This window comes from Salmo trutta, chromosome 29 (genome assembly GCF_901001165.1).
Source record: "Salmo trutta chromosome 29, fSalTru1.1, whole genome shotgun sequence".
NCBI classification, from domain to species: Eukaryota; Metazoa; Chordata; class Actinopteri; order Salmoniformes; family Salmonidae; genus Salmo; species Salmo trutta.
In genome coordinates, this window is record NC_042985.1 from 4696478 (window position 1) to 4719481 (window position 23004).

A 23004-nucleotide genomic window follows, 5' to 3' on the forward strand; every position below is an offset into this window, starting at 1 on the left:
ATGGAACTTCTGCCTCCTCTTTTTAGCTGTGCCCCCTACCGTGTCACCGGGGGCTGTCAAATGGGGGGTGAGATAACCTGTTTGCACTGCATTGAGGCCTAATTGATCCCCGAGGCCGTGGAGTTAAGCTCTTCTCAACATTGCTTGACTCCACAATGACTCGTCTGGGAGGGAGACAACACCTGCTGGCTCACACCATGGTGTTCCAATGACAGGCAAGACAGAGGGGGGGGGGGGGGGGGGTGTAAGGACAGTAAAAGGGAGGCCTCATCTGTCTTTCACATACAGACAGAGGGGGGGGGTGTAAGGACAGTAAAAGGGAGGCCTCATCTGTCTTTCACATACAGACAGAGGGGGGGGGGGGGGTGTAAGGACAGTAAAAGGGAGGCCTCATCTGTCTTTCACATACAGACAGAGGGAGGGGTGTAAGGACAGTAAAAGGGAGGCCTCATCTGTCTTTCACATACAGACAGAGGGGGGGGGTGTAAGGACAGTAAAAGGAGGCCTCATCTGTCTTTCACATACAGATATAAGGGACAACATACTGAATGTTGGTCTGCCGTTCATCTGTCGCTCGTCTGCTGTTCATTCGGTGCGCTCGTCTGCTGTTCGTTCGGTGCGCTCGTCTGCTGTTCGTTCGGTGGGCTCGTCTGCTGTTCGTTCGGTGGGCTCGTCTGCTGTTCGTTCGGTGCGGTCGTCTGCTGTTAGTTCGGTGCGCTCGTCTGCTGTTCGTTCGGTGCGCTCGTCTGCTGTTCGTTCGGTGCGCTCGTCTGCTGTTCGTTCGGTGCGCTCGTCTGCTGTTAGTTCGGTGCGCTCGTCTGCTGTTCGTTCGGTGCGGTCGTCTGCTGTTCGTTCGGTGCGGTCGTCTGCTGTTCGTTCGGTGCGGTCGTCTGCTGTTCGTTCGGTGCGGTCGTCTGCTGTTCGTTCGGTGCGGTCGTCTGCTGTTCGTTCGGTGCGGTCGTCTGCTGTTCCTTCGGTGCGGTCGTCTGACTGCTGAAATTTTCACGAGATTCTACATGTAGAAATCGGTTTGCAAATTACAGACAGCACTCTGTTCAGAAGTGCTAAGTACTCTCGGCCGACAAACACTAGCGGTGTGTCCGTGCCTTAAGGGGATTGAGAAAGGGAGAAAGAGGGGAGTCTTGTTCCACAGGTGTGGGGATTGTTACGCGTTCACCGCAGGGGCTATTGAACTGCCTGCCAGGCTGGATGGGACCCAGGGGGACATGCTGGAAAAACAGGAAGAGATCAGGTGAGCCAAGGAGGTGCAGAAAGGGAAAGAAAGCGAGAGAGCTGTGTGCTGAGAGGAGAGGGGGTGGTGACAGACATGTCCCAAACACACCCTCAGTTCTGCTCAACCGCCCCGTGATTAGCATACCTTTGAGTAGGATCCATAAAAATTAAAGCCAAAGCTATTGAACGCCTGAAGCTTTCAATGTAAAGACGTTTTGAAACAACGGTGCACCAAGCGTTGCAAAAGCGGCCGCATTCTAAAGTGGATGTGTGGGTGTCGAGTGAGAATGTGTCGGCTCTCCAGCACCCGTACCCCCGCCCCCTCGCTCTCTGCGTTGCCGGCAGCGATAGCAGGGGTTGGCACTCCGGTATCGTCCCTGGCAAGTGGGTAAGGTGCTCCACCACCATCACACACCAGCTCCCTTTCACACTCCAGCTGGAGGACAGGAGGGTCACTTTGTTGACCTGCTTTTAAAGCCCCACCACTTGGACAGTAATCACCAAAAATAACACCGGCGCTCTAAAGAGCCTAACGCCCATTGGCCTGTGAATCGAGTCACACAACTAGCACTCCCAGAATGACTGTATTAATCACCAGCAACAACAGAGGTGGACCCTTTTGAAAGCATACATATTCAACTGCATTATGCTAAAAAGTCATTGAACGACCTGGCGCCGGGGCCCTGTGTGTTTCGATATCAAACCAGGGGAGGGGGTAAACAATAGTGTGCAAATAAATCAAATATGGCCGCCCAAGCCTCTGCAGTGCCAATAGATTATTGGAATATAAAATTCATCCCCATATAAAAGACATTGTGTTGAAGTGTTAAACACCATGATAGACCCAATTCTACTCTATTACACAATTTGACAGTTTATAAAAAATAACTGACTAAGGGATTCATTAGTAAAACAAAAAAGTAGTCAATTGAATCTGGGCATCTTGAACGTGTGAGACTTTGCACTTCGACCTCTCATTGGAGAATGTTATTGCAATCTGAAAAAAAGTGTCTCGCTGAGAGAAAAATGAACATCCGAGTGAGCCGACCCCCCATACCAGCTAGAATGGAGAGTCTTCTCTTGCTCTGTGTCTCCTGAAGCAGCAGGCCCCATCTGAACCGAGGGCAGCTATTGATTCCTCTAACGATGTGGGAAAGAGCTCATTGTGACAGAGTTTTTCCAGGAGCCTCTTGTCCCCGTTTACCTTTAGTGCCTTAACGAATTGGCCTGATAGGCAGCTGTGTTTTCAAAAGGCTTACACGCCACAGGTTTCTTTGGAGAGGACGGCCTCTTTCATGGCAGGATTAGAGGCAAACCCATCAGCCCCAGATAGGATTCTCTGAAGGGAAATTCCTCAAGAACTGGCTTCACTTTTTGCGGCGTCTGTTTGTGAAATCTGGCCGTGTAAGATTAACAAATAGAGTCTCTCTGGTTGTTGTTTTTTATTTTATATTGGGATTTGATACAATCCGCACAGTGCACAGCCTTTGTAAAACATTTTTGGCAGTGAGGGCTTTGATAATGCTACTCCTTGTGTTTTTAAGATATGGCTAAGTGGCTGTTGATGTCAGAGAATGAGAATTGCAGAATGGTAATTGGCTCCGTTCCCCTAGTTCGCTCGACAGCAGCATTCGAACCAATGCGGGCCTGGGGCTTCTGCCAAAAGCCTCCATCTTTATTTTTTCCCCCTCCCTCCCTCCCTCGCTCCCTCCCTCGCTCCCTCCCTCCCTCCCTCCCTCCCTCGCTCCCTCCCTCCCTCCCTCCCTCCCTCCCTCCCTCGCTCACTTTTTTTTGGTTTGGCGACACTGCTCATGTCTGCATTTGTCCCTTTTGATAAGGCTCTTTCATCCTGTTTGCATTGATTACTGGCTGACGAGTCACCCTGATACACTCGGGGCCCTATTCAGGCCGGCCTCGCTGCACACTGGGCCCATTGTGGCCAGGAATGTGTCTCCTTTCAGGGCCTGAGCCCGCCTATGAAAGCATGTCAATAATCCTGAGACAGCGGTGCTCCACAATACCCCGACTCGCCATGGAAATAAGGCCCTCATTTTCCGCTCCACTAAGGGGAGAGTGCTGGCTGCATAGGAGAGAGCAGATGGATGGACGCGAAACATCAAACCCCCAGCTCACCATCCCTGCTTCTGGGTGGGGGCGATAGCCTAGCTAAAATGGCATAATGCTAGCATTTAGCTAAATGAATATGTGCATGATCCACAGAGCGAGAGTGTATTGTGTGTGCTCTCGTAAAAATGAATCCAAAGTCCCCATTTGGTTACGTAATAAAAATTGCGAGAAATGTTGCATGAGTTAACTTAGCCCCTCCTACACTTCACAACTGAGGTCTCAATAAAAAAAATGTAAAAAAACGTTTTGGGCCTCCTTTCAGGAAGTATCAGTTCTGAGATGATGGTAGTAGTGGCTGGAAGGAACCAGCAGTAGGCTTGGCCGTGAGACTGTGCTTTCGGCACCGGAGGTTTGTTTGAGTAGAGAGGGTAATTCTGCAGGCAGAACAAATGGGATTCTGGTCTTTAGCGGCCACTAAAACCACTGAAAACAGACATCTGTTCTATTAATTTGGGGGCTGGTTTGCGGGGGCCAGGTAGGGCTGTGGGAATCCGATTGTAAGCCTGGAGATGGAGTGAAAGAGGGAGGCCGATCATCGCTCTGCAAAGAATTAAAACCACCTCTGCAAATAGCCCCAGTGTGTGTAGAGCCCCGGGGTGGGAGTTTCACAGCGTCCATGGTTCCAGTGTAAATAAACAGTGCAGAGGTCTGCGAGGGTGGAGGGCCTCTTCTCCCAGAGGTGAAGCCCTGGCCTTTGTTGCCTCCTAATTCAGGCCACTCTTTATTGAGGATGAGGGAAAAGTGGGTCTCTGTGTGTGATATTAGAATGCAAGGTCCACCATGTACTTGTGTGTGTGTGTGTGTGTGTGTGTGTGTGTGTGTGTGTGTGTGTGTGTGTGTGTGTGTGTGTGTGTGTGTGAGAGATCAAGACTTTTAGGTCTTCTCCATGTTTTGAACTCCAACCACAGCACACTTATGGCCAGGTAATGGTTTTCGTTGATCGTGCTTTTTTTAATGGAAACTGATCTGGGTTATTTACATAGTTTCTTTCCCATACTTTAGTAAAATTGGTAGACTAGCAGCCCTTTGGCCCAGTTTTACTATTTGGGGCCTTTTGTTATGCATTCGACCTCAGCCCAGAGTCTTTGTTCCAGCCCTCAACTAGCCCACGTGGGCCAGTCCAAAGTTTACAATGAGGTAGCCAATGAGGAGTGGTCATTTGCTCCCTCCTTTGAGGAATGACCCTGCTAGTCTCCCTGAGCGTAAACATCTGAGGCATCCAATTAAAGTGGTGATATCTTCAGGCTTTTGAAGGTTAATCTGAAGCAAATGTCTTTAACTTATAATTTACACATAGCTTACACTTTAAAATGTATACCATGTTTATTTTTCCTGCTTTCAGGTCTGCACAGATGTTGTGGTAAAAAAAAGAAAAAAAAAGATGGATTTTTCACATAGTGGAAAAGTCAGAATGAAATATTACTTTGTTAACCATGTATAAAACTAGGTCGTTTTAGTATAGGCCCATTCCATATTTGACTTCTAGCATAATTCGCACTACTCTCTAGCGCGATGAATAATTTAGTGATGTTGAGTAAACAGGAGCAATAATTAGGTTCACAGACATGATGTCGACTTTGGTAATAAATCATTACCGTTATTTAGCAAACATGCTTATACCCTATATTTACATTTCTATAAGGCCATGAAGAACACTATCACGGCCTCATCCTGCTTGCTTATAGGCCAGCTTTCCAAAAACAAGGGATTAAAATGCATATAATCTCACATTTTTGTTCTACGGAGGAAAAAAAACAAACCCCAATGAAGACAGAAACTGTTGGCTGCAATGAGCCAATGTTAGAGCGAGGTAAATGCTTTGTTTTGCGGTAATACAAACGTATTCGGTGGAGGAGGGGGGGAATCAAACTGATATTTAGCCCCTACTAACTCCACCTCCCCCCCCTCTTTTGTTTTATGCAAGGCTCTTTTTACCACATGGTAGTGACAGATTGTTTGAGCTGGAAGGAAAAGCCATTCGAAGCTAATTAAGCAGCCATTCCAGGGACTATTTGCAGGCAGGAGGGGGAGAAGCACAGGCATTTGTCAGCGCTGAGCCCCGCGTGGTATTGATTGACAGCATGGGATCCTGACTGACAGCCTTTGCTGCCTCTGGCCAATTGTAAGCGAGGAGGTAAGACAGCTGCACATCCATTGGATAACAAGCAGTGACGGGGAAGGGGAGCCCCACGTGGGGCTGAGTATAGCGAGCAACACGTGATAGGCTGACTTCCTCGGGGGCAGACATGTTGTACCTTTCAGCGTTGCCGATAAAAAAGCTTGTTGATGGTTGAGGTCTTATTAAAAATGTAGGTCGATCAAATCAGTCTGATCAATGAATACATTTAATCCCATTTTCTAGTATTCATATTAGACGTATTACATTCAATCGTTCTTAATTATAGGCTTTCAAAACTATGTGATGGAGCAAATCCTTCATTAAACACTACAGTCCTAAATGATTAAGCTATTTGTAGGCTGGATCTTCTAAGATAAACTATAGAACACACTTTCTTCAGAGCACATTTAATGTGCTTGTGCGTTTCAGATTTCATAAACTGCCGTATAGCCTATTCTAAACGTTTAAATGAGACAAGTAATTAGCTGATATAGAAAAATAGTTGCTTAATTGCTAGGACACTTTTTAGTCCAGAAACGGCATGCTAGGCATTCAATTTGATTGTTACATTGTATCTAACATTATAGGAGATTTAACCATGTGTGGCATGCTGCACATGCCCATGTCTGCATCACATGAGGGATTTAATATATCAATGATTAAAAGTCAAACAGTATATTCTGACATTTGTGGCAGAAACATTTATAATTACCTTTGTTTATTACAAGTTCGTCAGTTGAATACCAGTTTAGATCCAAAATGGCGAATATATGATGTCATATATCATAGTCCAATGGGAACACAAGGGTACTATGTACCCCACGTGGGACATCCCTCTCTGATAGGCCAATGCAGATAAACTCCTTCGGAGAATCCGATTGGCTTGTGAGAGGCCTTCTCGCGGCAGTTGAGTCCTCGTGTCAGTGCACAGTCTGTGTGTGGTACAGCAAGCGTTGGAGAAACTGGGTAAATCGAATGCAAGCAATTGCTTCGTTACAACATCCAACTTTTCTACGATTTAACATCTTTTAACTTACGAAATTGTATTTGGATTTACTAGAAGACTCGTCAATAATTGCATTAAGCCAAGAAAGGGTTTCTTGGAAGTTTTATGCGGTCAACAACTCGTTCTAATCGACGGCTCTCCGACGTCGGATCGGAAAGGCATTGTCGAGGCAGGTCGTGCGGCGCCACGAGATCACCGAAGTTCCAAAGGGCTCGGCTGGGACAAGGATTCCATGTGACCAGCGATTACTTTTGGATCATTTTTTCATTCTCATAAGGAAGGTTACCAGCCGAGGATTGTGAAAATTCGTTCAACAGAGGGATTACTGCCGTCGTAGGGGAGGGGAATCAATCGAGACAAAGGTAAAGAAGACTCGAGAAGAGCCCGCTAACAAGACGGGTGGTGTAGCGTTCATGGCTGGGCTACTTTGAAAACAGCAGTGTGTTTTATAACCAAGCTTGGTGGACTGAATGTCATAATCCCGAAGCCCGCTTTGTCAAATATTCAGTTTTCCAGTTGCGCTCGAACACTGCAGCTCGGCGAACAGTACATTGTTACATTTGTTGCAGATAATACAAAACATCATACAATGTATCAACTTTGATTGTAGCGAGGCTGGTCTTTTTGGTTTGGGATAAATTGTTACCCGTGCTACGCGGCTATTGTATTTTTTCCGTCTGCTAGTGTAGCCTATTATCACTCTAGCGTGAAGGCTTGACACGCCAACAAACCTGTCAAGCAAACCCATTTAGATATCACCATTTCCCAACATGCCGGAGAAATATTTGCAAATCGAGAATAGCGGCTTATTATGACATGTATTTTTGAGAGACGGACCAGGCGATGATATTGAGTTTAATTATAGAGGCTATAATCTGCATATGCCATTGACTAAATTCAGCAAGTATTTCCTTGCTGTCGTCACGAACATATTTTGAAGCTATGTGCGTGTTCTTATTGCCTACTCCATTAATTTGGCTAATATCCATTCTGTTGTGCTTTTTTGTTATGTTTGTTTGTGATGGTGAAGGGAAAGGGGCTTAAAATCAACATTAAAGATCGAGAGATCGGAGGGTCGAAGTGTTTTCTCCGCTGCGGAGGATTGGCATTGTCCGGCCGCTTGTGCGCACAGGGAGGGGTGGTGGACTATCGCACATCTACTCGGATTACTGAAGTATCCCCCGATTTCCCTCAAAAAAGGATACATTCAAGATGTATCCACAGGGCCGGCATCCGGTAAGTATCCCAGCTTTTGAGATTATTCTGCGAATTAATGCAAATGTACCGCCTTCAAAATAATGATCTTGTCAGACACGAGCTCGTGATCTGCACCTTACTATTTATGGTCTGAACGTCGAGTAGCCTAGTCCCTCTGTTTATGGCACTCGACAACACGTTTCGACAGGAAACTGCAAATAAACTATCGATTCACGTATAAGATTATTATTATTATGAGCAGTTTTAATAACGAAAGACGGGCCAATATGTAAGAGGGGAAAAAAATATTTTCTGAGCGAATGTTTTTTTTGTTACCCTCTAAATTCCTCCAAGCTGCTGCATTGAAGCAGTAGCGGATATGCTGTAATTATCAAGCTTACTGCACGGCATCATTGGCATGCATTGAATTCCTCACAAATCAGGTTGTGATTTCCCCTCGCTCTCCGCTCACCCCCCCTTCCCGTGCTCTTTGAGGACGGGCGCACTGACCCGCCTCTGTCATCGCACTCTTGAGTGATAGTGGTTCTTCCCACCATTATAAAAACGGCCACCAGGCAGGGCTCAAGGGAACGTTTGGGTACCACACTGACAAACCACCATTCAGCAGCAGCAAAAATAATTTTACACGGAAGAGAGAGGCCTATAGGAGAGGGAGGCTAAGAAAGCATGATGAAGGATGATGATACTATTTTGCCATCTTTCTGTTGCTATTGATTATAAATAGACTTATGCTATAGAAATGGGCTGAGATCTAGGCGTTATGTGTTAGTCTGGTATGTTATAGAAATGTGCTGAGCTCTAGGTGTTATGTAATGGGTGTGGCTGCACCACCACTTCATTGGGGTTATTGATATCAACACTGCTTTTCTCTAGGCACCACACCAACCAGGGCAGCCTGGCTTCAAGTTCACCGTGGCCGAGTCCTGCGACAGGATCAAAGACGAGTTTCAGTTCCTGCAGGCCCAGTACCACAGGTAATGACATCCACTTTTAGAGGATGTACTTCAACTGAAAGAACTGGGCTAGGCTACTCATGATCAATCTAGTTAGATATCTGCTAACACTGGGTTTTACATGGCATGTTTGTTATGGGAAATGTGAAGGTGCTGTTGGTAATATCAAGTTGATTTTGGGTATGTAGAATTTAGATTTTGCACATGGTACAACTATATTGAGTGATTATGGTGTATTGTGTTTTTAACCTTAGATTTCTGTGAATTGGACTAGCATGTATTACTAATGTAATAAAGCATAAATATTGGCTAATAATAGTGGACCATATTTCTCCTCTTTCAGTCTCAAAGTGGAGTACGACAAACTGGCCAATGAGAAGACAGAGATGCAGCGTCACTATGTCATGGTAAGAATATCACACTACATACATGTACAATCACTTCCTGGAACTAAAACCCTGCATGTGATGGTTAGTAAGATGTGTTATTATTTTCCCTCGGATTCAACCGTGTTTGTTTGCAGAGGCAATTTGAGTGATTTATTTTTGGGTGCATTTGAGATTGTTGATCATCCCTGTGGTGATTGGCCAGAAAGGGACATTGGGCCTCCTGTGATTGGAGGAAATGTGTGTGCGCCTATGGGGTTTGTTGTGAATCTCCACCAGAGGTCAAATGTCCGGCCGTTGATAACAGGGTGTGATTGGGGCGGGTCATAATGGCTCCATGGCCTCTTTTATGCCCCTGACCCCCTAAGGGTTAATGACTGGCCTGCTGGCTTTGTGTGTGAAGCTGATTATTTAGGGCAGTATTATCCCAGGGTGAGCTATGGCCTATGGGCCTTCACATACCCAGGGCCTTTCTGACACACCCAGGGCCTTCTAAGACACCCAGGGCTCTCATTAAGGATGGAGAGAGGGGGGGTAGAATGGACCCCCTGGCAAAGTAGACAACTAGTTAGTCAAGGTGGAGTATGACATTTATATTTTAGCCTAGCTGTTTAGCGGTGGCCTCTTATCTGGGATGACTTGCAGACCACACTGTGGCCTATGGCTGAATGACCTCAAGTAGATGACATAGTAAAGTATTACCATTAAAAAACAAATAGCAGTATTAACCTTTACATTGTTGCCATTTTAGAACGTGACTTAACTCCAAAACAACAGCTCCAGCTGATCCACGTTCAAACATTCCTTTTTAAAATAATTATTTTCATTTTCAAAGCCCCCCATGATCAAATAGAAATTGTAAGTGTAGATAGTACAAAGTTATTTGTGCCTGAGTATTTACTGTCAAGCTACAACATTGATCCAACTCAGAGCCTAGCTGATGTTCTGGGTAACACAAGAAGGGCTGGTGAATGAATGGAAAATAACCAGTCAGTCCCTAGACATGATGTAACAGAGAGGCCAAACTCTGAGCTGAAGCCCCGTGCATATAAACTCCTCTTATCTTATTGGTCCACGCCAGGATTGACTTTAACCAAACGCACTGGTACTTTAGTTAAACATTATTTCTTTATTCTGAGGAAACGCATGCACCGATTTAGCGGTAGTGTGTGAGAGGGGGGTTGTTAGATAAACAGGATGGACTAACTAGGCCTCATCTGGCAGCCACCGGTTCACGCCCTCATAGTGCGTATCGCTACAGATGTCTAATCTACGATTGACAACAATCTATTTGTTTTGAAAGACTCGTATTTCACCAGACTGATTGAGTTAGCAACTTAGCATTTTCAAATCGGACTGTGCTCAAAAGAAGTGGATTGGAGTCCTGTAGCTTAGCATTTACCCTATCCTCTCAGACACGGTTCACCTTGCTCACCCCCTAGACTCCCAAAAAGAGCTGGAAGAACAAAGAGAGGGATAGAAATAGAGGGATCACTACAGCCTTTGAGCCGGCCTGGGTGGAGGATTTGAAGTGTTAATCAGTAACTGCTAGGACAGCTAGTTCTCTCCCCTAGCCCTGCTCAGGAGTCCAGCATTCTGACATGCACACTGGCTCCCATGGAAAACTCAGCTTGTTTTCATTTGTCCACTATTTACCTTTTTTGATATTCTAACTAGTAAATGAATGGGATATGAATGTTTCTATATGTGACTCTTGTCTTTTCCAGTACTATGAGATGTCCTATGGGCTGAACATTGAGATGCACAAACAGGTATGTAGCATTATCCTCATCTGTCTACTTTGAAAGAGTGGTTGTTAGCGTATGGGGCCTCTATCAGTCCAGCGTATGGGGCCTCTATCAGTCCAGCGTATGGGGCCTCTATCAGTCCAGCGTATGGGGCCTCTATCAGTCCAGCGTATGGGGCCTCTATCAGTCCAGCGTATGGGGCCTCTATCAGTCCAGCGTATGGGGCCTCTACCAGTCCAGCGTATGGGGCCTCTATCAGTCCAGCGTATGGGGCCTCTATCAGTCCAGCGTATGGGGCCTCTATCAGTCCAGCGTATGGGGCCTCTATCAGTCCAGCGTATGGGGCCTCTATCAGTCCAGCGTATGGGGCCTCTATCAGTCCAGCGTATGGGGCCTCTATCAGTCCAGCGTATGGGGGCCTCTATCAGTCCAGCGTATGGGGCCTCTATCAGTCCAGCGTATGGGCCTCTATCAGTCCAGCGTATGGGGCCTCTATCAGTCCAGCGTATGGGGCCTCTATCAGTCCAGCGTATGGGGCCTCTACCAGTCCAGCGTATGGGGCCTCTACCAGTCCAGCGTATGGGGCCTCTACCAGTCCAGCGTATGGGGCCTCTACCAGTCCAGCGTATGGGGCCTCTACCAGTCCAGCGTATGGGGCCTCTATCAGTCCAGCGTATGGGGCCTGTGCTGGCACCAGCCGAGAGCCTCCCTCTTTAGCGCCAGACAAGTGAGTTCTGAACAACTGAATGCATGTGTCTTAGAAGTAGTTTTCCCATACAAACTTTATGTCCAAACTCAGAATCAATTCTGCTTCCCAAAAATAACATGGTCGCTGTGGTAGGTTTATTTTGATTGGTGATTTTCTGCATTTATCAGAGTGCCATCAGGTAGCCTGATCCGGTAGCCTGATTTCAGATGGCTACATGGAAACAGGATTATTATTAGGGAAATTAGTTTTTCTTGCAAAGCATGTAAATGTTTTAATCAAACTATTATATTAATCTGATTATTCCCAAATAATCACACAGTGTGCATGTAACGTACTCATTATGTCTGACACCTTGTGGTCTGTCTGTCTGTAGGGGATTGGAAAGCAAGAGCTTTGACTGTTCAATGACACAGACACACAACCTTAGTCGATCCCCTCAGTCTTAAATGCTTCTCAGGCACAGACAGACATCTCACGTTCTCATTGCCCCCTGAAAAACACACGCACACATACAAGACCTTAGTCTATGCCCTCAGTCATATACACTCCTCAAAGTAACACATGCGCACACACACACACACACTGACTCCCTTCCTGTCTGTGAAAACGCTGACGGGCTAAACAGCGAGCGGGGCAGGCGGCCTGATGGGGCTGCTTTGATAAGATTAAAGTGAAGTCTGGCAAGGACTGTGTGTGTGTGTGTGTGTGTGTGTGTGTGTTTCTCCCAGTGACGAGTCTGACTCCACTAAAGGCAGCATGCACAGCCAGCCAGCCAGTCAAAAACCTCATTAGGTCAGCTGCCTCTCAGCAGAAAGTATTAATCAGCAGTGGAAGCCAACCAGAGGGCTGCCTCCCTCAGCCTGGCTGTGAATGGAGGAGACATTAGACCTGCCTCACTACTGGAGAAACAGCCAAAATGGCCACCTTAGAGAGAGGAAGGGGGAACAGTGCTCAGTCAAACAGTCTGTCAATATCCACCGGGCCGTGAAGCGGGCTTTTTAGTGGCGAGGTGATTTGTGGCATCTATCACACTGTCTTCTCTAGTCTCCCTCTGGTTCCTTTCATCTCTCTTCTGTCTTTCCTGGTTTCTCGCTCTTTCCTTGTCGTTTATTTTCCTCCTCTTTACCCCCCCACCCCCTTCTCAGTGTGATGTGACGTGAGAGATGGGCTGTGCCAGTGTGTCATTAGCACTGTAATATGATGTATGAACATGGCCTTTAGGCAGGCTGGTTGAGGAGGAGGGGGATGGGCTTTAGGCAGGCTGATCGAGGAGGAGGGGATGGGCTTTAGGCAGGCTGATCGAGGGGATGGGCTTTAGGCAGGCTGATCGAGGGGATGGGCTTTAGGCAGGCTGATCGAGGGGATGGGCTTTAGGCAGGCTGGTCGAGGGGATGGGCTTTAGGCAGGCTGGTCGAGGGGATGGGCTTTAGGCAGGCTGGTCGAGGGGATGGGCTTTAGGCAGGCTGGTCGAGGAGGAGGGGATGGGCTTTAGGCAGGCTGGTCGAGGAGGAGGGGATGGGCTTTAGGCAGGCTGGTCGAGGAGGAGGGGATGGGCTTTAGGCAGGCTGGTCGAGGAGGAGGGGATGGGCTTTAGGCAGGCTGGTCGAGGAGGAGGGGATGGGCTTTAGGCAGGCTGGTCGAGGAGGAGGGGATGGGCTTTAGGCAGGCTGGTCGAGGAGGAGGGGATGGGCTTTAGGCAGGCTGGTCGAGGAGGAGGGGATGGGCTTTAGGCAGGCTGGTCGAGGAGGAGGGGATGGGCTTTAGGCAGGCTGGTCGAGGAGGAGGGGATGGGCTTTAGGCAGGCTGGTCGGGGAGGAGGGGATGGGCTTTAGGCAGGCTGGTCGAGGAGGAGGGGATGGGCTTTAGGCAAGCTGGTCGAGGAGGAGTGGATGGGCTTTAGGCAGGCTGGTCGAGGAGGAGGGGATGGGCTTTAGGCAGGCTGGTCGAGGAGGAGGGGATGGGCTTTAGGCAGGCTGGTCGAGGAGGGAGGGGATGGGCTTTAGGCAGGCTGGTCGAGGAGGGAGGGGATGGGCTTTAGGCAGGCTGGTCGAGGAGGGGGGGATGGGCTTTAGGCAGGCTGGTCGAGGAGGGGGGGGATGGGCTTTAGGCAGGCTGGTCGAGGAGGAGGGGGGATGGGCTTTAGGCAGGCTGGTCGAGGAGGAGGGGATGGGCTTTAGGCAGGCTGGTCGAGGAGGAGGGGATGGGCTTTAGGCAGGCTGGTCGAGGAGGAGGGGATGGGCTTTAGGCAAGCTGGTCGAGGAGGAGTGGATGGGCTTTAGGCAGGCTGGTCGAGGAGGAGGGGATGGGCTTTAGGCAGGCTGGTCGAGGAGGAGGGGATGGGCTTTAGGCAGGCTGGTCGAGGAGGGAGGGGATGGGCTTTAGGCAGGCTGGTCGAGGAGGGAGGGGATGGGCTTTAGGCAGGCTGGTCGAGGAGGGGGGGATGGGCTTTAGGCAGGCTGGTCGAGGAGGGGGGGGATGGGCTTTAGGCAGGCTGGTCGAGGAGGGGGGGGATGGGCTTTAGGCAGGCTGGTCGAGGGACGGAGGGGGAGAGGAGGTGTAAACGGTGAGCATCTCTCCTTGTCCAGGTTGCTAGTGGTGAAGGGAGGGGGAGAGGAGGGTTGGTCTGTATTATTGGATGCAGGCAGCATATTATTCCCCCTGCACTGAGTAGGATTTACTTGGTAGTGGAGGAAACATGGCTATCTGTCTTTGCCCCCTTTTTCAGTGGAGCTAGTTTGTGTGTGTGCTCCCTTCAAACACACATGGATATGTGTTTAAATACAAAGCTGCATGTACATAATATAAACATAGTTATAGTCTAACACATCCTGGCGGCGCCCCGGGTGGGTAGGCAGCGCAGGGCTCTATGGCAGCCATGGGGGTGATTTTGTTTTGACAGAGCTCTTATGATGCGGCAGCGTGGGGTGTCAAGGGTGGTGCGGGGCAGAGATAATCACCCTCGCTTCGCTGTCAATAAGTGATTTTAATTAGTGCAGCTCATTAGGCTGCCACGGCAACGAGGCCCGCGTCTCTGTGTGTCAGTGTGAGGAGTTCAGAGGTTACTCCATCTTATTCGCTGCTTAGTCTCTCTCTCTCATATTTTCTCTCTCTGTTGCTCTGATTGAGAACCTGGGCTTTCTTCCTCAGGCGCTCAGTTTTTCCACTGTGTTTGCTCAATTCCTCCCCTGCTTGTCGATAACGAGGCTTCACAGAGAGGGAGCTTTATTTAGGGAAGTCCTGTTTGTGGCCTGAGTGGGAGGGAGGGAGAGAGGTGTGTGTGTGTGTGTGTGTAAGGGAGAGCTTGTTCAAATGAATAATTTTCACAGGATTCTAGGAATTGTTTGCCAAGGTGATGATAGTCGACTTGTCTGTGAGCCAAAACAAACGGCCTGGGAGAACACACATGGATGGCGGTTACTAGTGTCTGTGAAACGTGCTTCATCATTCTGGTCAGCCTGGATCTGCTGCTACAGTCCCACAAGACCATGAAGGTCTCGTTGAAGCCGTTTTGTGTTACAACCACCCCACTGGGTTTATGTGTCAGTCAGAATGCTGATCCAGTGGCATGGACAAGTACCTGGTTGCAGGGATAATTAAAGGAAATATTGGCTGTCTGTTCTCCAGGCCCCTAAAGAACTTCGTGATTTGTAGAAAAATAGCAACAATTTTCTTTGCTCTTTGTTACAGGGTGGAGGATTGTGTGAGTTAGCCCTCCCTCCTGGGTGTGTGTCAGGTTCCAGTAGCATCTGTCTGTCAGGTCTCAGTAGTGTGTCCCTGCCTATTAGGAGTGGCCCCTGGCCCTGCTCCCAGCCAATCAACAGGGAGGTAAATGCATACCGTAATTTCCGGACTATTAAGCGCACCTGAATATAAGCCGCACCCACTGAATAAAAAAAAAAGTATTATTTTGAACATAAATAAGCCGCACATGTCTATAAGCCGCAGGTGCCTACCGGTACATTGAAACAAATTAACTTTACACAGGCTTTAACGAAACACGGCTCGTAACAAAAATAAATAGGCTTTAACGAAACACGGCTTGTAACAAAAATAAATAGGCTTTAACGAAACACGGCTTGTAACAAAAAATACAAAATTAGCAGTAAGCTTTAGTTGTCTTTTTTGCGCTGAGTCAATTCCTCATGCTGCTGTTTCCAACGTCTTATCATCGACTCATTAAGACCAAGCTCCCGTGCAGCAGCTCTATTTCCTTTTCCAACAGCCAGATCAATCGCCTTCAACTTGAAAGCTGCATCATATGCATTTCTCTGTGTCTTTACCATGATGAGGGTGACAAAATGACTACCGTAATCAGAATGATGGGAAGTTTGAGAGCGCTCGATTTAATCTAAACAGTAAACAAAAAGTTGTTTGACCTTAACCCGTTCGGCAATTTCATTGGTCTAATGAAAGCTTCATGCCGCCAAAAAACTGAGCGCGTCACAGAATGTGTATTTTTTGGGGGGGGAAACAATTGAAAGCGGGAAAAATCCATATATTAACCACATTGTTTAAGCCGTGAGGTTCAAAGCCTGGGAAAAAAGTAGTGGCTTATAGTCCGGAATTTACGGTACATCAAACTGTTAGACCCCGATCTGCTGCACATGAACAGTGAGGGGCTGGGAGGAGGGATCTGCTGCACATGAACAGTGAGGGGCTGGGAGGAGGGATCTGCTGCACATGAACGGTGAGGGGCCGTGAGGAGGGATCTGCTGCACATGAACGGTGAGGGGCCGTGAGGAGGGATCTGCTGCACATGAACGGTGAGGGGCCGTGAGGAGGGATCTGCTGCACATGAACAATGAGGGGCCGGGAGGAGGGATCTGCTGCACATGAACAATGAGGGGCCGGGAGGAGGGATCTGCTGCACATGAACAATGAGGGGCCGGGAGGAGGGATCTGCTGCACATGAACGGTGAGGGGCCGGGAGGAGGGATCTGCTGCACATGAACGGTGAGGGGCCGTGAGGAGGGATCTGCTGCACATGAACGGTGAGGGGCCGGGAGGAGGGATCTGCTGCACATGAACAATGAGGGGCAGGGAGGAGGGATCTGCTGCACATGAACAATGAGGGGCTGGGAGGAGGGATCTGCTGCACATGAACAGTGAGGGGCTGTGAGGAGGGATCTGCTGCACATGAACAATGAGGGGCTGTGAGGAGGGATCTGCTGCACATGAACAATGAGGGGCCAGGAGGAGGGATCTGCTGCACATGAACAGTGAGGGGCTGGGAGGAGGGATCTGCTGCACATGAACAATGAGGGGCCGGGAGGAGGGATCTGCTGCACATGAACAGTGAGGGGCTGTGAGGAGGGATCTGCTGCACATGAACAATGAGAGGCTGTGAGGAGGGATCTGCTGCACATGAACAATGAGGGGCCAGGAGGAGGGATCTGCTGCACATGAACAATGAGGGGCCGGGAGGAGGGATCTGCTGCACATGAACAATGAGGGGCCGGGAGGAGGGATCTGCTGCACATGAACAATGAGGGGCCGGGAGGAGGGATCTGCTGCACATGAACAATGAGGGGCCGGGAGGAGGGATCTGCTGCACATGAACAATGAGGGGCCGGGAGGAGGGATCTGCTGCACATGAACAGTGAGGTGCTGGGAGAAGGGATCTGCTGCACATGAACAGTGAGGGGCTGCTACTGAGGCAGAGGATTGCGATGATGGCCGAGTAGCGTGACGTCTTTGAGACGGATAGGGAAATGTGTGTGTGGATCATAAACCACTGTGGCTCTCTCGTTCAGCGTGTGACACTGACTCCCTGTCACCAGTTGTTTTCCTGCCAATTGAAACCTCATCAGTCTCGTCCTCTCTCCACTCGGCTTGCGGCTTCCAGCGACAAACAGGCAAATGGTTTTCAACACAGAGCTATTGACAAGGCCATCCTCTGAGAGGCCTCTATGCTAGCAGCACCAGACAGCTCTGAGCCACTGAGTACCTGTAATTGTGGAGCCGGAGTGAACAGCCTTTACCGCCACGCCGCTCAAGGGCTTGGTTTTCATTGGCTTAAAGTGACAATACCCTATTTTATCCGCCTCCTGGCCTAAAAGCTGTTGGCGTTGAGTCGACGCCGTGCGTGCGTACACTCTGAAATTGGACCCATTAGGTGCTCGGCAGTCCAAGTCTTCCCACGTCGTCAACACTCGTTGGCACCATTTTGTTTCTTTGGTCTCCAACATATGAATGTGATGGGGGGGTTCTATACAGTTATGTATTGGGATAATATTGTATTAGAAGGTCCCTGGCAATTCCCAGCCCCTGGTGTTATGAGGTAGCATTATTTACTGAACGAGTGTAGTGAAACCATAAGTAGATCTTTGACAAGTGTCCATAAAATGACATCTGACTAGTATTCTACTGAATCTCTGCTACTTGTCCCTCTGTGTTTACTGGGTAGTGATTCTCTCCTGACATCTGACTAGTATTCTACTGAATCTCTGCTACTTTACCCTCTGTGTTTACTGGGTAGTGATTCTCTCCTGACATCTGACTAGTATTCTACTGAATCTCTGCTACTTGTCCCTCTGTGTTTACTGGGTAGTGATTCTCTCCTGACATCTGAGTTGTTTTGGCCTTTTGACAGCCGATATAAGCGTTTCTGTCTCTTTTGAATGGCGTTCCCTGGATGCTTTTGGTCAGTCGGTATCTTAGGCCTTTTCAACGGAGAGAGGATGCCTGCCTCTGTGGAGAAAAGACAAGATTAGTGACAGTTGCTGCTCAAGGATTTCTTACCCCTGGTTTGTGTTTGAGTATTTATAGAGCACTTTCCATACATTCTGTTCATACATTTTTCTACTTTTTCTACATTCTGGTCGGAGCCAGGAGTACCTCACCAGCTGACCAGAACAGGAACAGGTACTCCAGAGTCGACGTTAAGGTCTGGAGAACGTTCCAGGAATGTTGTAACCTGGACGAACCCTAAAGGCAGCACACCGTTGGTGAGGTCACGGCTGTCTGAGCACCTGGTGTTCCAGCGAGCCGCTCATCCAGAAAGAACAGCGTGTTTACTCAACTCAGAGCGCATTCCAATCCATGCAAGTCCCTTTATATGAGGAGTAGTGAATGAACAGCTGAAAATGGTGGCTGTTTTGTCTATTGTGCATGTTATGTGTAGTGTGGTTGAAACACAGAGGATATTTGGTTGTTAGGTTGAGTCCAGCCTCTACAGATCTAGCTGTGTGTCTCTTCTTGTTTCCAGGGATGAAGACAAGTCACCCCCCGCGCTCCCCTCCTCCCTCTGATCTGATCGACAGCCCAGAAAAATTCTATTTAATGACCTGCCTCTGTGCGCGTAATATGATTTTACAGCCTGCTATGGTCAAGCCCAGGCCCAATTTACATAATGATCACCACCGCCAGACAGGGCCTGCTGGGCCGCCGTTGCCCTGGCAACAGGAGAGAGAGGGGACAGGAATGGAAGGGGGAGGATGTAGATGGAGGGATTGGAGGAGGGGAATGAGATGTGAGGGGAGTCTGCCTGGGGTTAAGGGGGTTGTGAGTTCCTGACAGGTCAGAATAGGTCTCTCTCCCCCCACCCCCTCATTCTCCCTTCCTTCCTTCCTTCCTTCCTTCCTTCCTTCCTTCCCCCGAGTCAAACAGAAGTGACACCACAGCAGGGCCACTACCACCCCCTTTTTCTTCCATCCCCTCTTTACTATTAAACGAGGTAAAATGAGAGGAATGTGTGAAGAAACAAAGGAGAAAGCCCCCGTCTCTCTGTCCCACGCTCACATACACCTGCTGGGCCATCTGCCCCACAATCCATTAGTTCTTCTCTCCCCAACACAGTCAAATTAGATTAGCTTAGTGTCAAGTCTCTCCCTCTGTTGCTCTCTGGAAATAAGTTAGGAGGAAAAGGGTTGTGTTTTGGCGACTATGTCTGTGGATATTCAAGAGCAGCAGAACTGTATCCAGCCCTCCAAATGTGGGGCTCTAAAGTGCTCTGTCTGAATCAGGCCCGGGGTATTGTCCCCCCCGCTCTATACCAATGATGTTGGTGATAGATATTGCTAGTCAGCCAGCCTCCCCTCTCCTTTCTCTCCCTGTCTTCTGTGAAATGGCTGTGTAGTAATTGTGAAGTATTACCCTGGTTTGTCTTCCTCCTCCCAAATGATATTATCATATTTCAAACTGCTAATGAAATAAGGCCAGCTGTCTAATGGATGTGGGATAGAGGGAGACCAGAGCTGGTTTGTTTTAAGGAGAGCTTCTCTCCCATTCATTTCAGTTAAGAGTAATGGGACATCCGGGGTCTAGATGGACTCTGGAGTGGACTGAGGGATTTAGGTGTGTGTGAGGCCCTTGCTGTGTTATCAAGCATAGTGGTGTGTGTGTCTGTCTGTGTTCAACCAACCAAAACTGAAATGGTTTCTTGGAAGGTGCGGTGGAGGTGTAAACATTGACATTGTCATCTTCTCTGTGTCTCTTAGTAATCCAAGCTGGCTGCTGATGTAGTCCCCTCTCTCTCTGTTAGTAATCCAAGCTGGCTGCTGATGTAGTCCCCTCTCTCTCTGTTAGTAATCCAAGCTGGCTGCTGATGTAGTCCCCTCTCTCTCTGTTAGTAATCCAAGCTGGCTGTTGATGTAGTCCCCTCTCTCTCTGTTAGTAATCCAAGCTGGCTGTTGATGTAGTCCCCTCTCTCTGTTAGTAATCCAAGCTGGCTGTTGATGTAGTCCCCTCTCTCTCTGTTAGTAATCCAAGCTGGCTGTTGATGTAGTCCCCTCTCTCTCTGTTAGTAACCCAAGCTGGCTGTTGATGTAGTCCTCTCTCTCTGTTAGTAACCCAAGCTGGCTGTTGATGTAGTCCCCTCTCTCTCTGTTAGTAATCCAAGCTGGCTGTTGATGTAGTCCCCTCTCTCTCTGTTAGTAACCCAAGCTGGCTGTTGAATTAGTTCCCTCTCTCTCTGTTAGTAACCCAAGCTGGCTGTTGATTTAGTCCTCACCATGTTACTTCCTCCTCTCTCTTCCAGACTGAGATTGCTAAACGGCTCAATGCAATTCTCGCACAGATCATGCCTTTCCTGTCACAAGAGGTGAGTGCCCCACACATCCATCCTAACATTGTCTTAACATTAAAAAAAAACTTCTGGTGTTCCCATGGTTGTGTAGGCCTGTTTTATAGAGCCTCGTTTCAGGCCCTATATTATTATTAATCCCTGTTCACAAGGTTTTGATTAGTTTAACCCAAGATGAGCCTAATTCTGTCTTAATACATGTGTCTATGAAACAGGCTCTATAACCATGAAGACTTGCTGTACAGTAGCCTAGCTGAAGTTGGCTAAACCTTGTCTCTGTTTCTCCCCAACAGCACCAGCAGCAGGTCGCTCAGGCTGTTGAGCGTGCCAAGCAGGTCACGATGACTGAGCTCAATGCCATCATCGGGGTACGTGGACTTCCCAATCTGCCTCTCACCGTGTGTACCCCTCTTACTTTACTTCATTCAGCCAGAGACTGGGGTAAACCTGCATGTACGGAGGGGACCGGTAGTCCACTAGCAATATACTGTCTCAACTCTCATTTCACAAAGAGTTAGGCCCCTCTTTCTCATAGATCTCTCTCTTGTTCAAAGTACACTACATGTTGTTTTGATATTATATATATATATATATATATATATATATATATATATATATGTATATGTGTATATATATATATGTATATATATATGTATGTATATATGTGTGTATATATGTGTGTGTGTGTGTGAAGTTGGTAGCTAGGTAGAGGATGTTACTGTAGTGTCCTGGTAGAGGATGGTTACTGTAGGGTCCTGGTAGGGGATGGTTACTGTAGGGTCCTGGCAGAGGATGGTTACTGTAGGGTCCTGGTAGGGGATGGTTACTGTAGGGGATGGTTACTGTAGGGTCCTGGTAGGGGATGGTTACTGTAGGGTCCTGGTAGGGGATGGTTACTGTAGGGTCCTGGTAGGGGATGGTTACTGTAGGGTCCTGGTAGAGGATGGTTACTGTAGGGGATGGTTACTGTAGTGTCCTGGTAGAGGATGGTTACTGTAGGGTCCTGGTAGAGGATGGTTACTGTAGGGTCCTGGTAGGGGATGGTTACTGTAGGGGATGGTTACTGTAGGGTCCTGGTAGAGGATGTTACTGTAGTGTCCTGGTAGGGGATGGTTACTGTAGGGTCCTGGTAGGGGATGGTTACTGTAGGGTCCTGGTAGGGGATGGTTACTGTAGGGTCCTGGTAGAGGATGGTTACTGTAGGGGATGGTTACTGTAGTGTCCTGGTAGAGGATGGTTACTGTAGGGTCCTGGTAGAGGATGTTACTGTAGTGTCCTGGTAGGGGATGGTTACTGTAGGGTCCTGGTAGGGGATGGTTACTGTAGGGTCCTGGTAGGGGATGGTTACTGTAGGGTCCTGGTAGGGGATGGTTACTGTAGGGTCCTGGTAGGGGATGGTTACTGTAGGGGATGGTTACTGTAGTGTCCTGGTAGAGGATGGTTACTGTAGGGGTCCTGGTAGAGGATGTTACTGTAGTGTCCTGGTAGGGGATGGTTACTGTAGGGTCCAGGTAGGGATGGTTACTGTAGGGTCCTGGTAGGGGATGGTTACTGTTGGGGATGGTTACTGTAGTGTCCTGGTAGATGATGGTTACTGTAGGGTCCTGGTAGGGGATGGTTACTGTAGGGTCCTGGTAGGGGATGGTTACTGTAGGGTCCTGGTAGAGGATGGTTACTGTAGGGTCCTGGTAGAGGATGGTTACTGTAGGGTCCTGGTAGGGGATGGTTACTGTAGGGTCCTGGTAGAGAATGGTTACTGTAGGGGATGGTTACTGTAGGGTCCTGGTAGGGGATGGTTACTGTAGGGTCTTGGTAGGGGATGGTTACTGTAGGGTCCTGGTAGGGGATGGTTACTGTAGGGTCCTGGTAGGGGATGGTTACTGTAGGGTCCTGGTAGGGGATGGTTACTGTAGGGGTCCTGGTAGGGGATGGTTACTGTAGTGTCCTGGTAGAGGATGGTTACTGTAGGGTCCTGGTAGGGGATGGTTACTGTAGGGTCCTGGTAGGGGATGGTTACTGTAGGGTCCTGGTAGGGGATGGTTACTGTAGGGTGTTGGTAGAGGGATGGTTACTGTAGGGTCCTGGTAGGGGATGGTTACTGTAGTGTCCTGGTAGAGGATGGTTACTGTAGGGGATGGTTACTGTAGTGTCCTGGTAGAGGATGGTTACTGTAGGGGATGGTTACTGTAGGGTCCTGGTAGGGGATGGTTACTGTAGGGTCCTGGTAGATGATGGTTACTGTAGGGTCCTGGTAGAGGATGGTTACTGTAGGGTCCTGGTAGAGGATGGTTACTGTAGGGTCCTGGTAGGGAATGGTTACTGTAGGGTCCTGGCAGGGGATGGTTACTGCAGGGGATGGTTACTGTAGGGTCCTGGTAGAGGATGGTTACTGTAGGGGATGGTTACTGTAGGGTCCTGGTAGGGGATGTTACTGTAGTGTCCTGGTAGGGGATGGTTACTGTAGGGTCCTGGTAGGGATGGTT

The 23004-nt window shown here is 48.6% G+C and overlaps 1 protein-coding gene across 9 annotated transcripts in view; it reads left to right on the forward strand.

Moving 5' to 3' along the window:
* Positions 1 to 6388: 6388 nt before the first annotated feature.
* The window catches only part of LOC115166797 (transducin-like enhancer protein 3-B), a 64378-nt gene continuing 47762 nt past the window's right edge, over positions 6389 to 23004 (forward strand). For 4 of the 9 annotated variants that reach the window (XM_029720610.1, XM_029720612.1, XM_029720613.1 and 1 more), the window contains exons 1-7: positions 6389 to 6847; positions 7516 to 7721; positions 8577 to 8677; positions 9000 to 9063; positions 10770 to 10814; positions 20477 to 20539; positions 20815 to 20889. In XM_029720610.1, coding sequence (XP_029576470.1) covers positions 7698 to 7721; positions 8577 to 8677; positions 9000 to 9063; positions 10770 to 10814; positions 20477 to 20539; positions 20815 to 20889 — 372 coding nt within the window. In that variant the 5' untranslated portion in view covers positions 6389 to 6847; positions 7516 to 7697. Of the gene's footprint in view, positions 6848 to 7515; positions 7722 to 8576; positions 8678 to 8999; positions 9064 to 10769; positions 10815 to 20476; positions 20540 to 20814; positions 20920 to 23004 lie in introns of all 9 variants that reach the window. The other 5 variants (XM_029720611.1, XM_029720615.1, XM_029720616.1 and 2 more) reach the window with 2 other exon arrangements.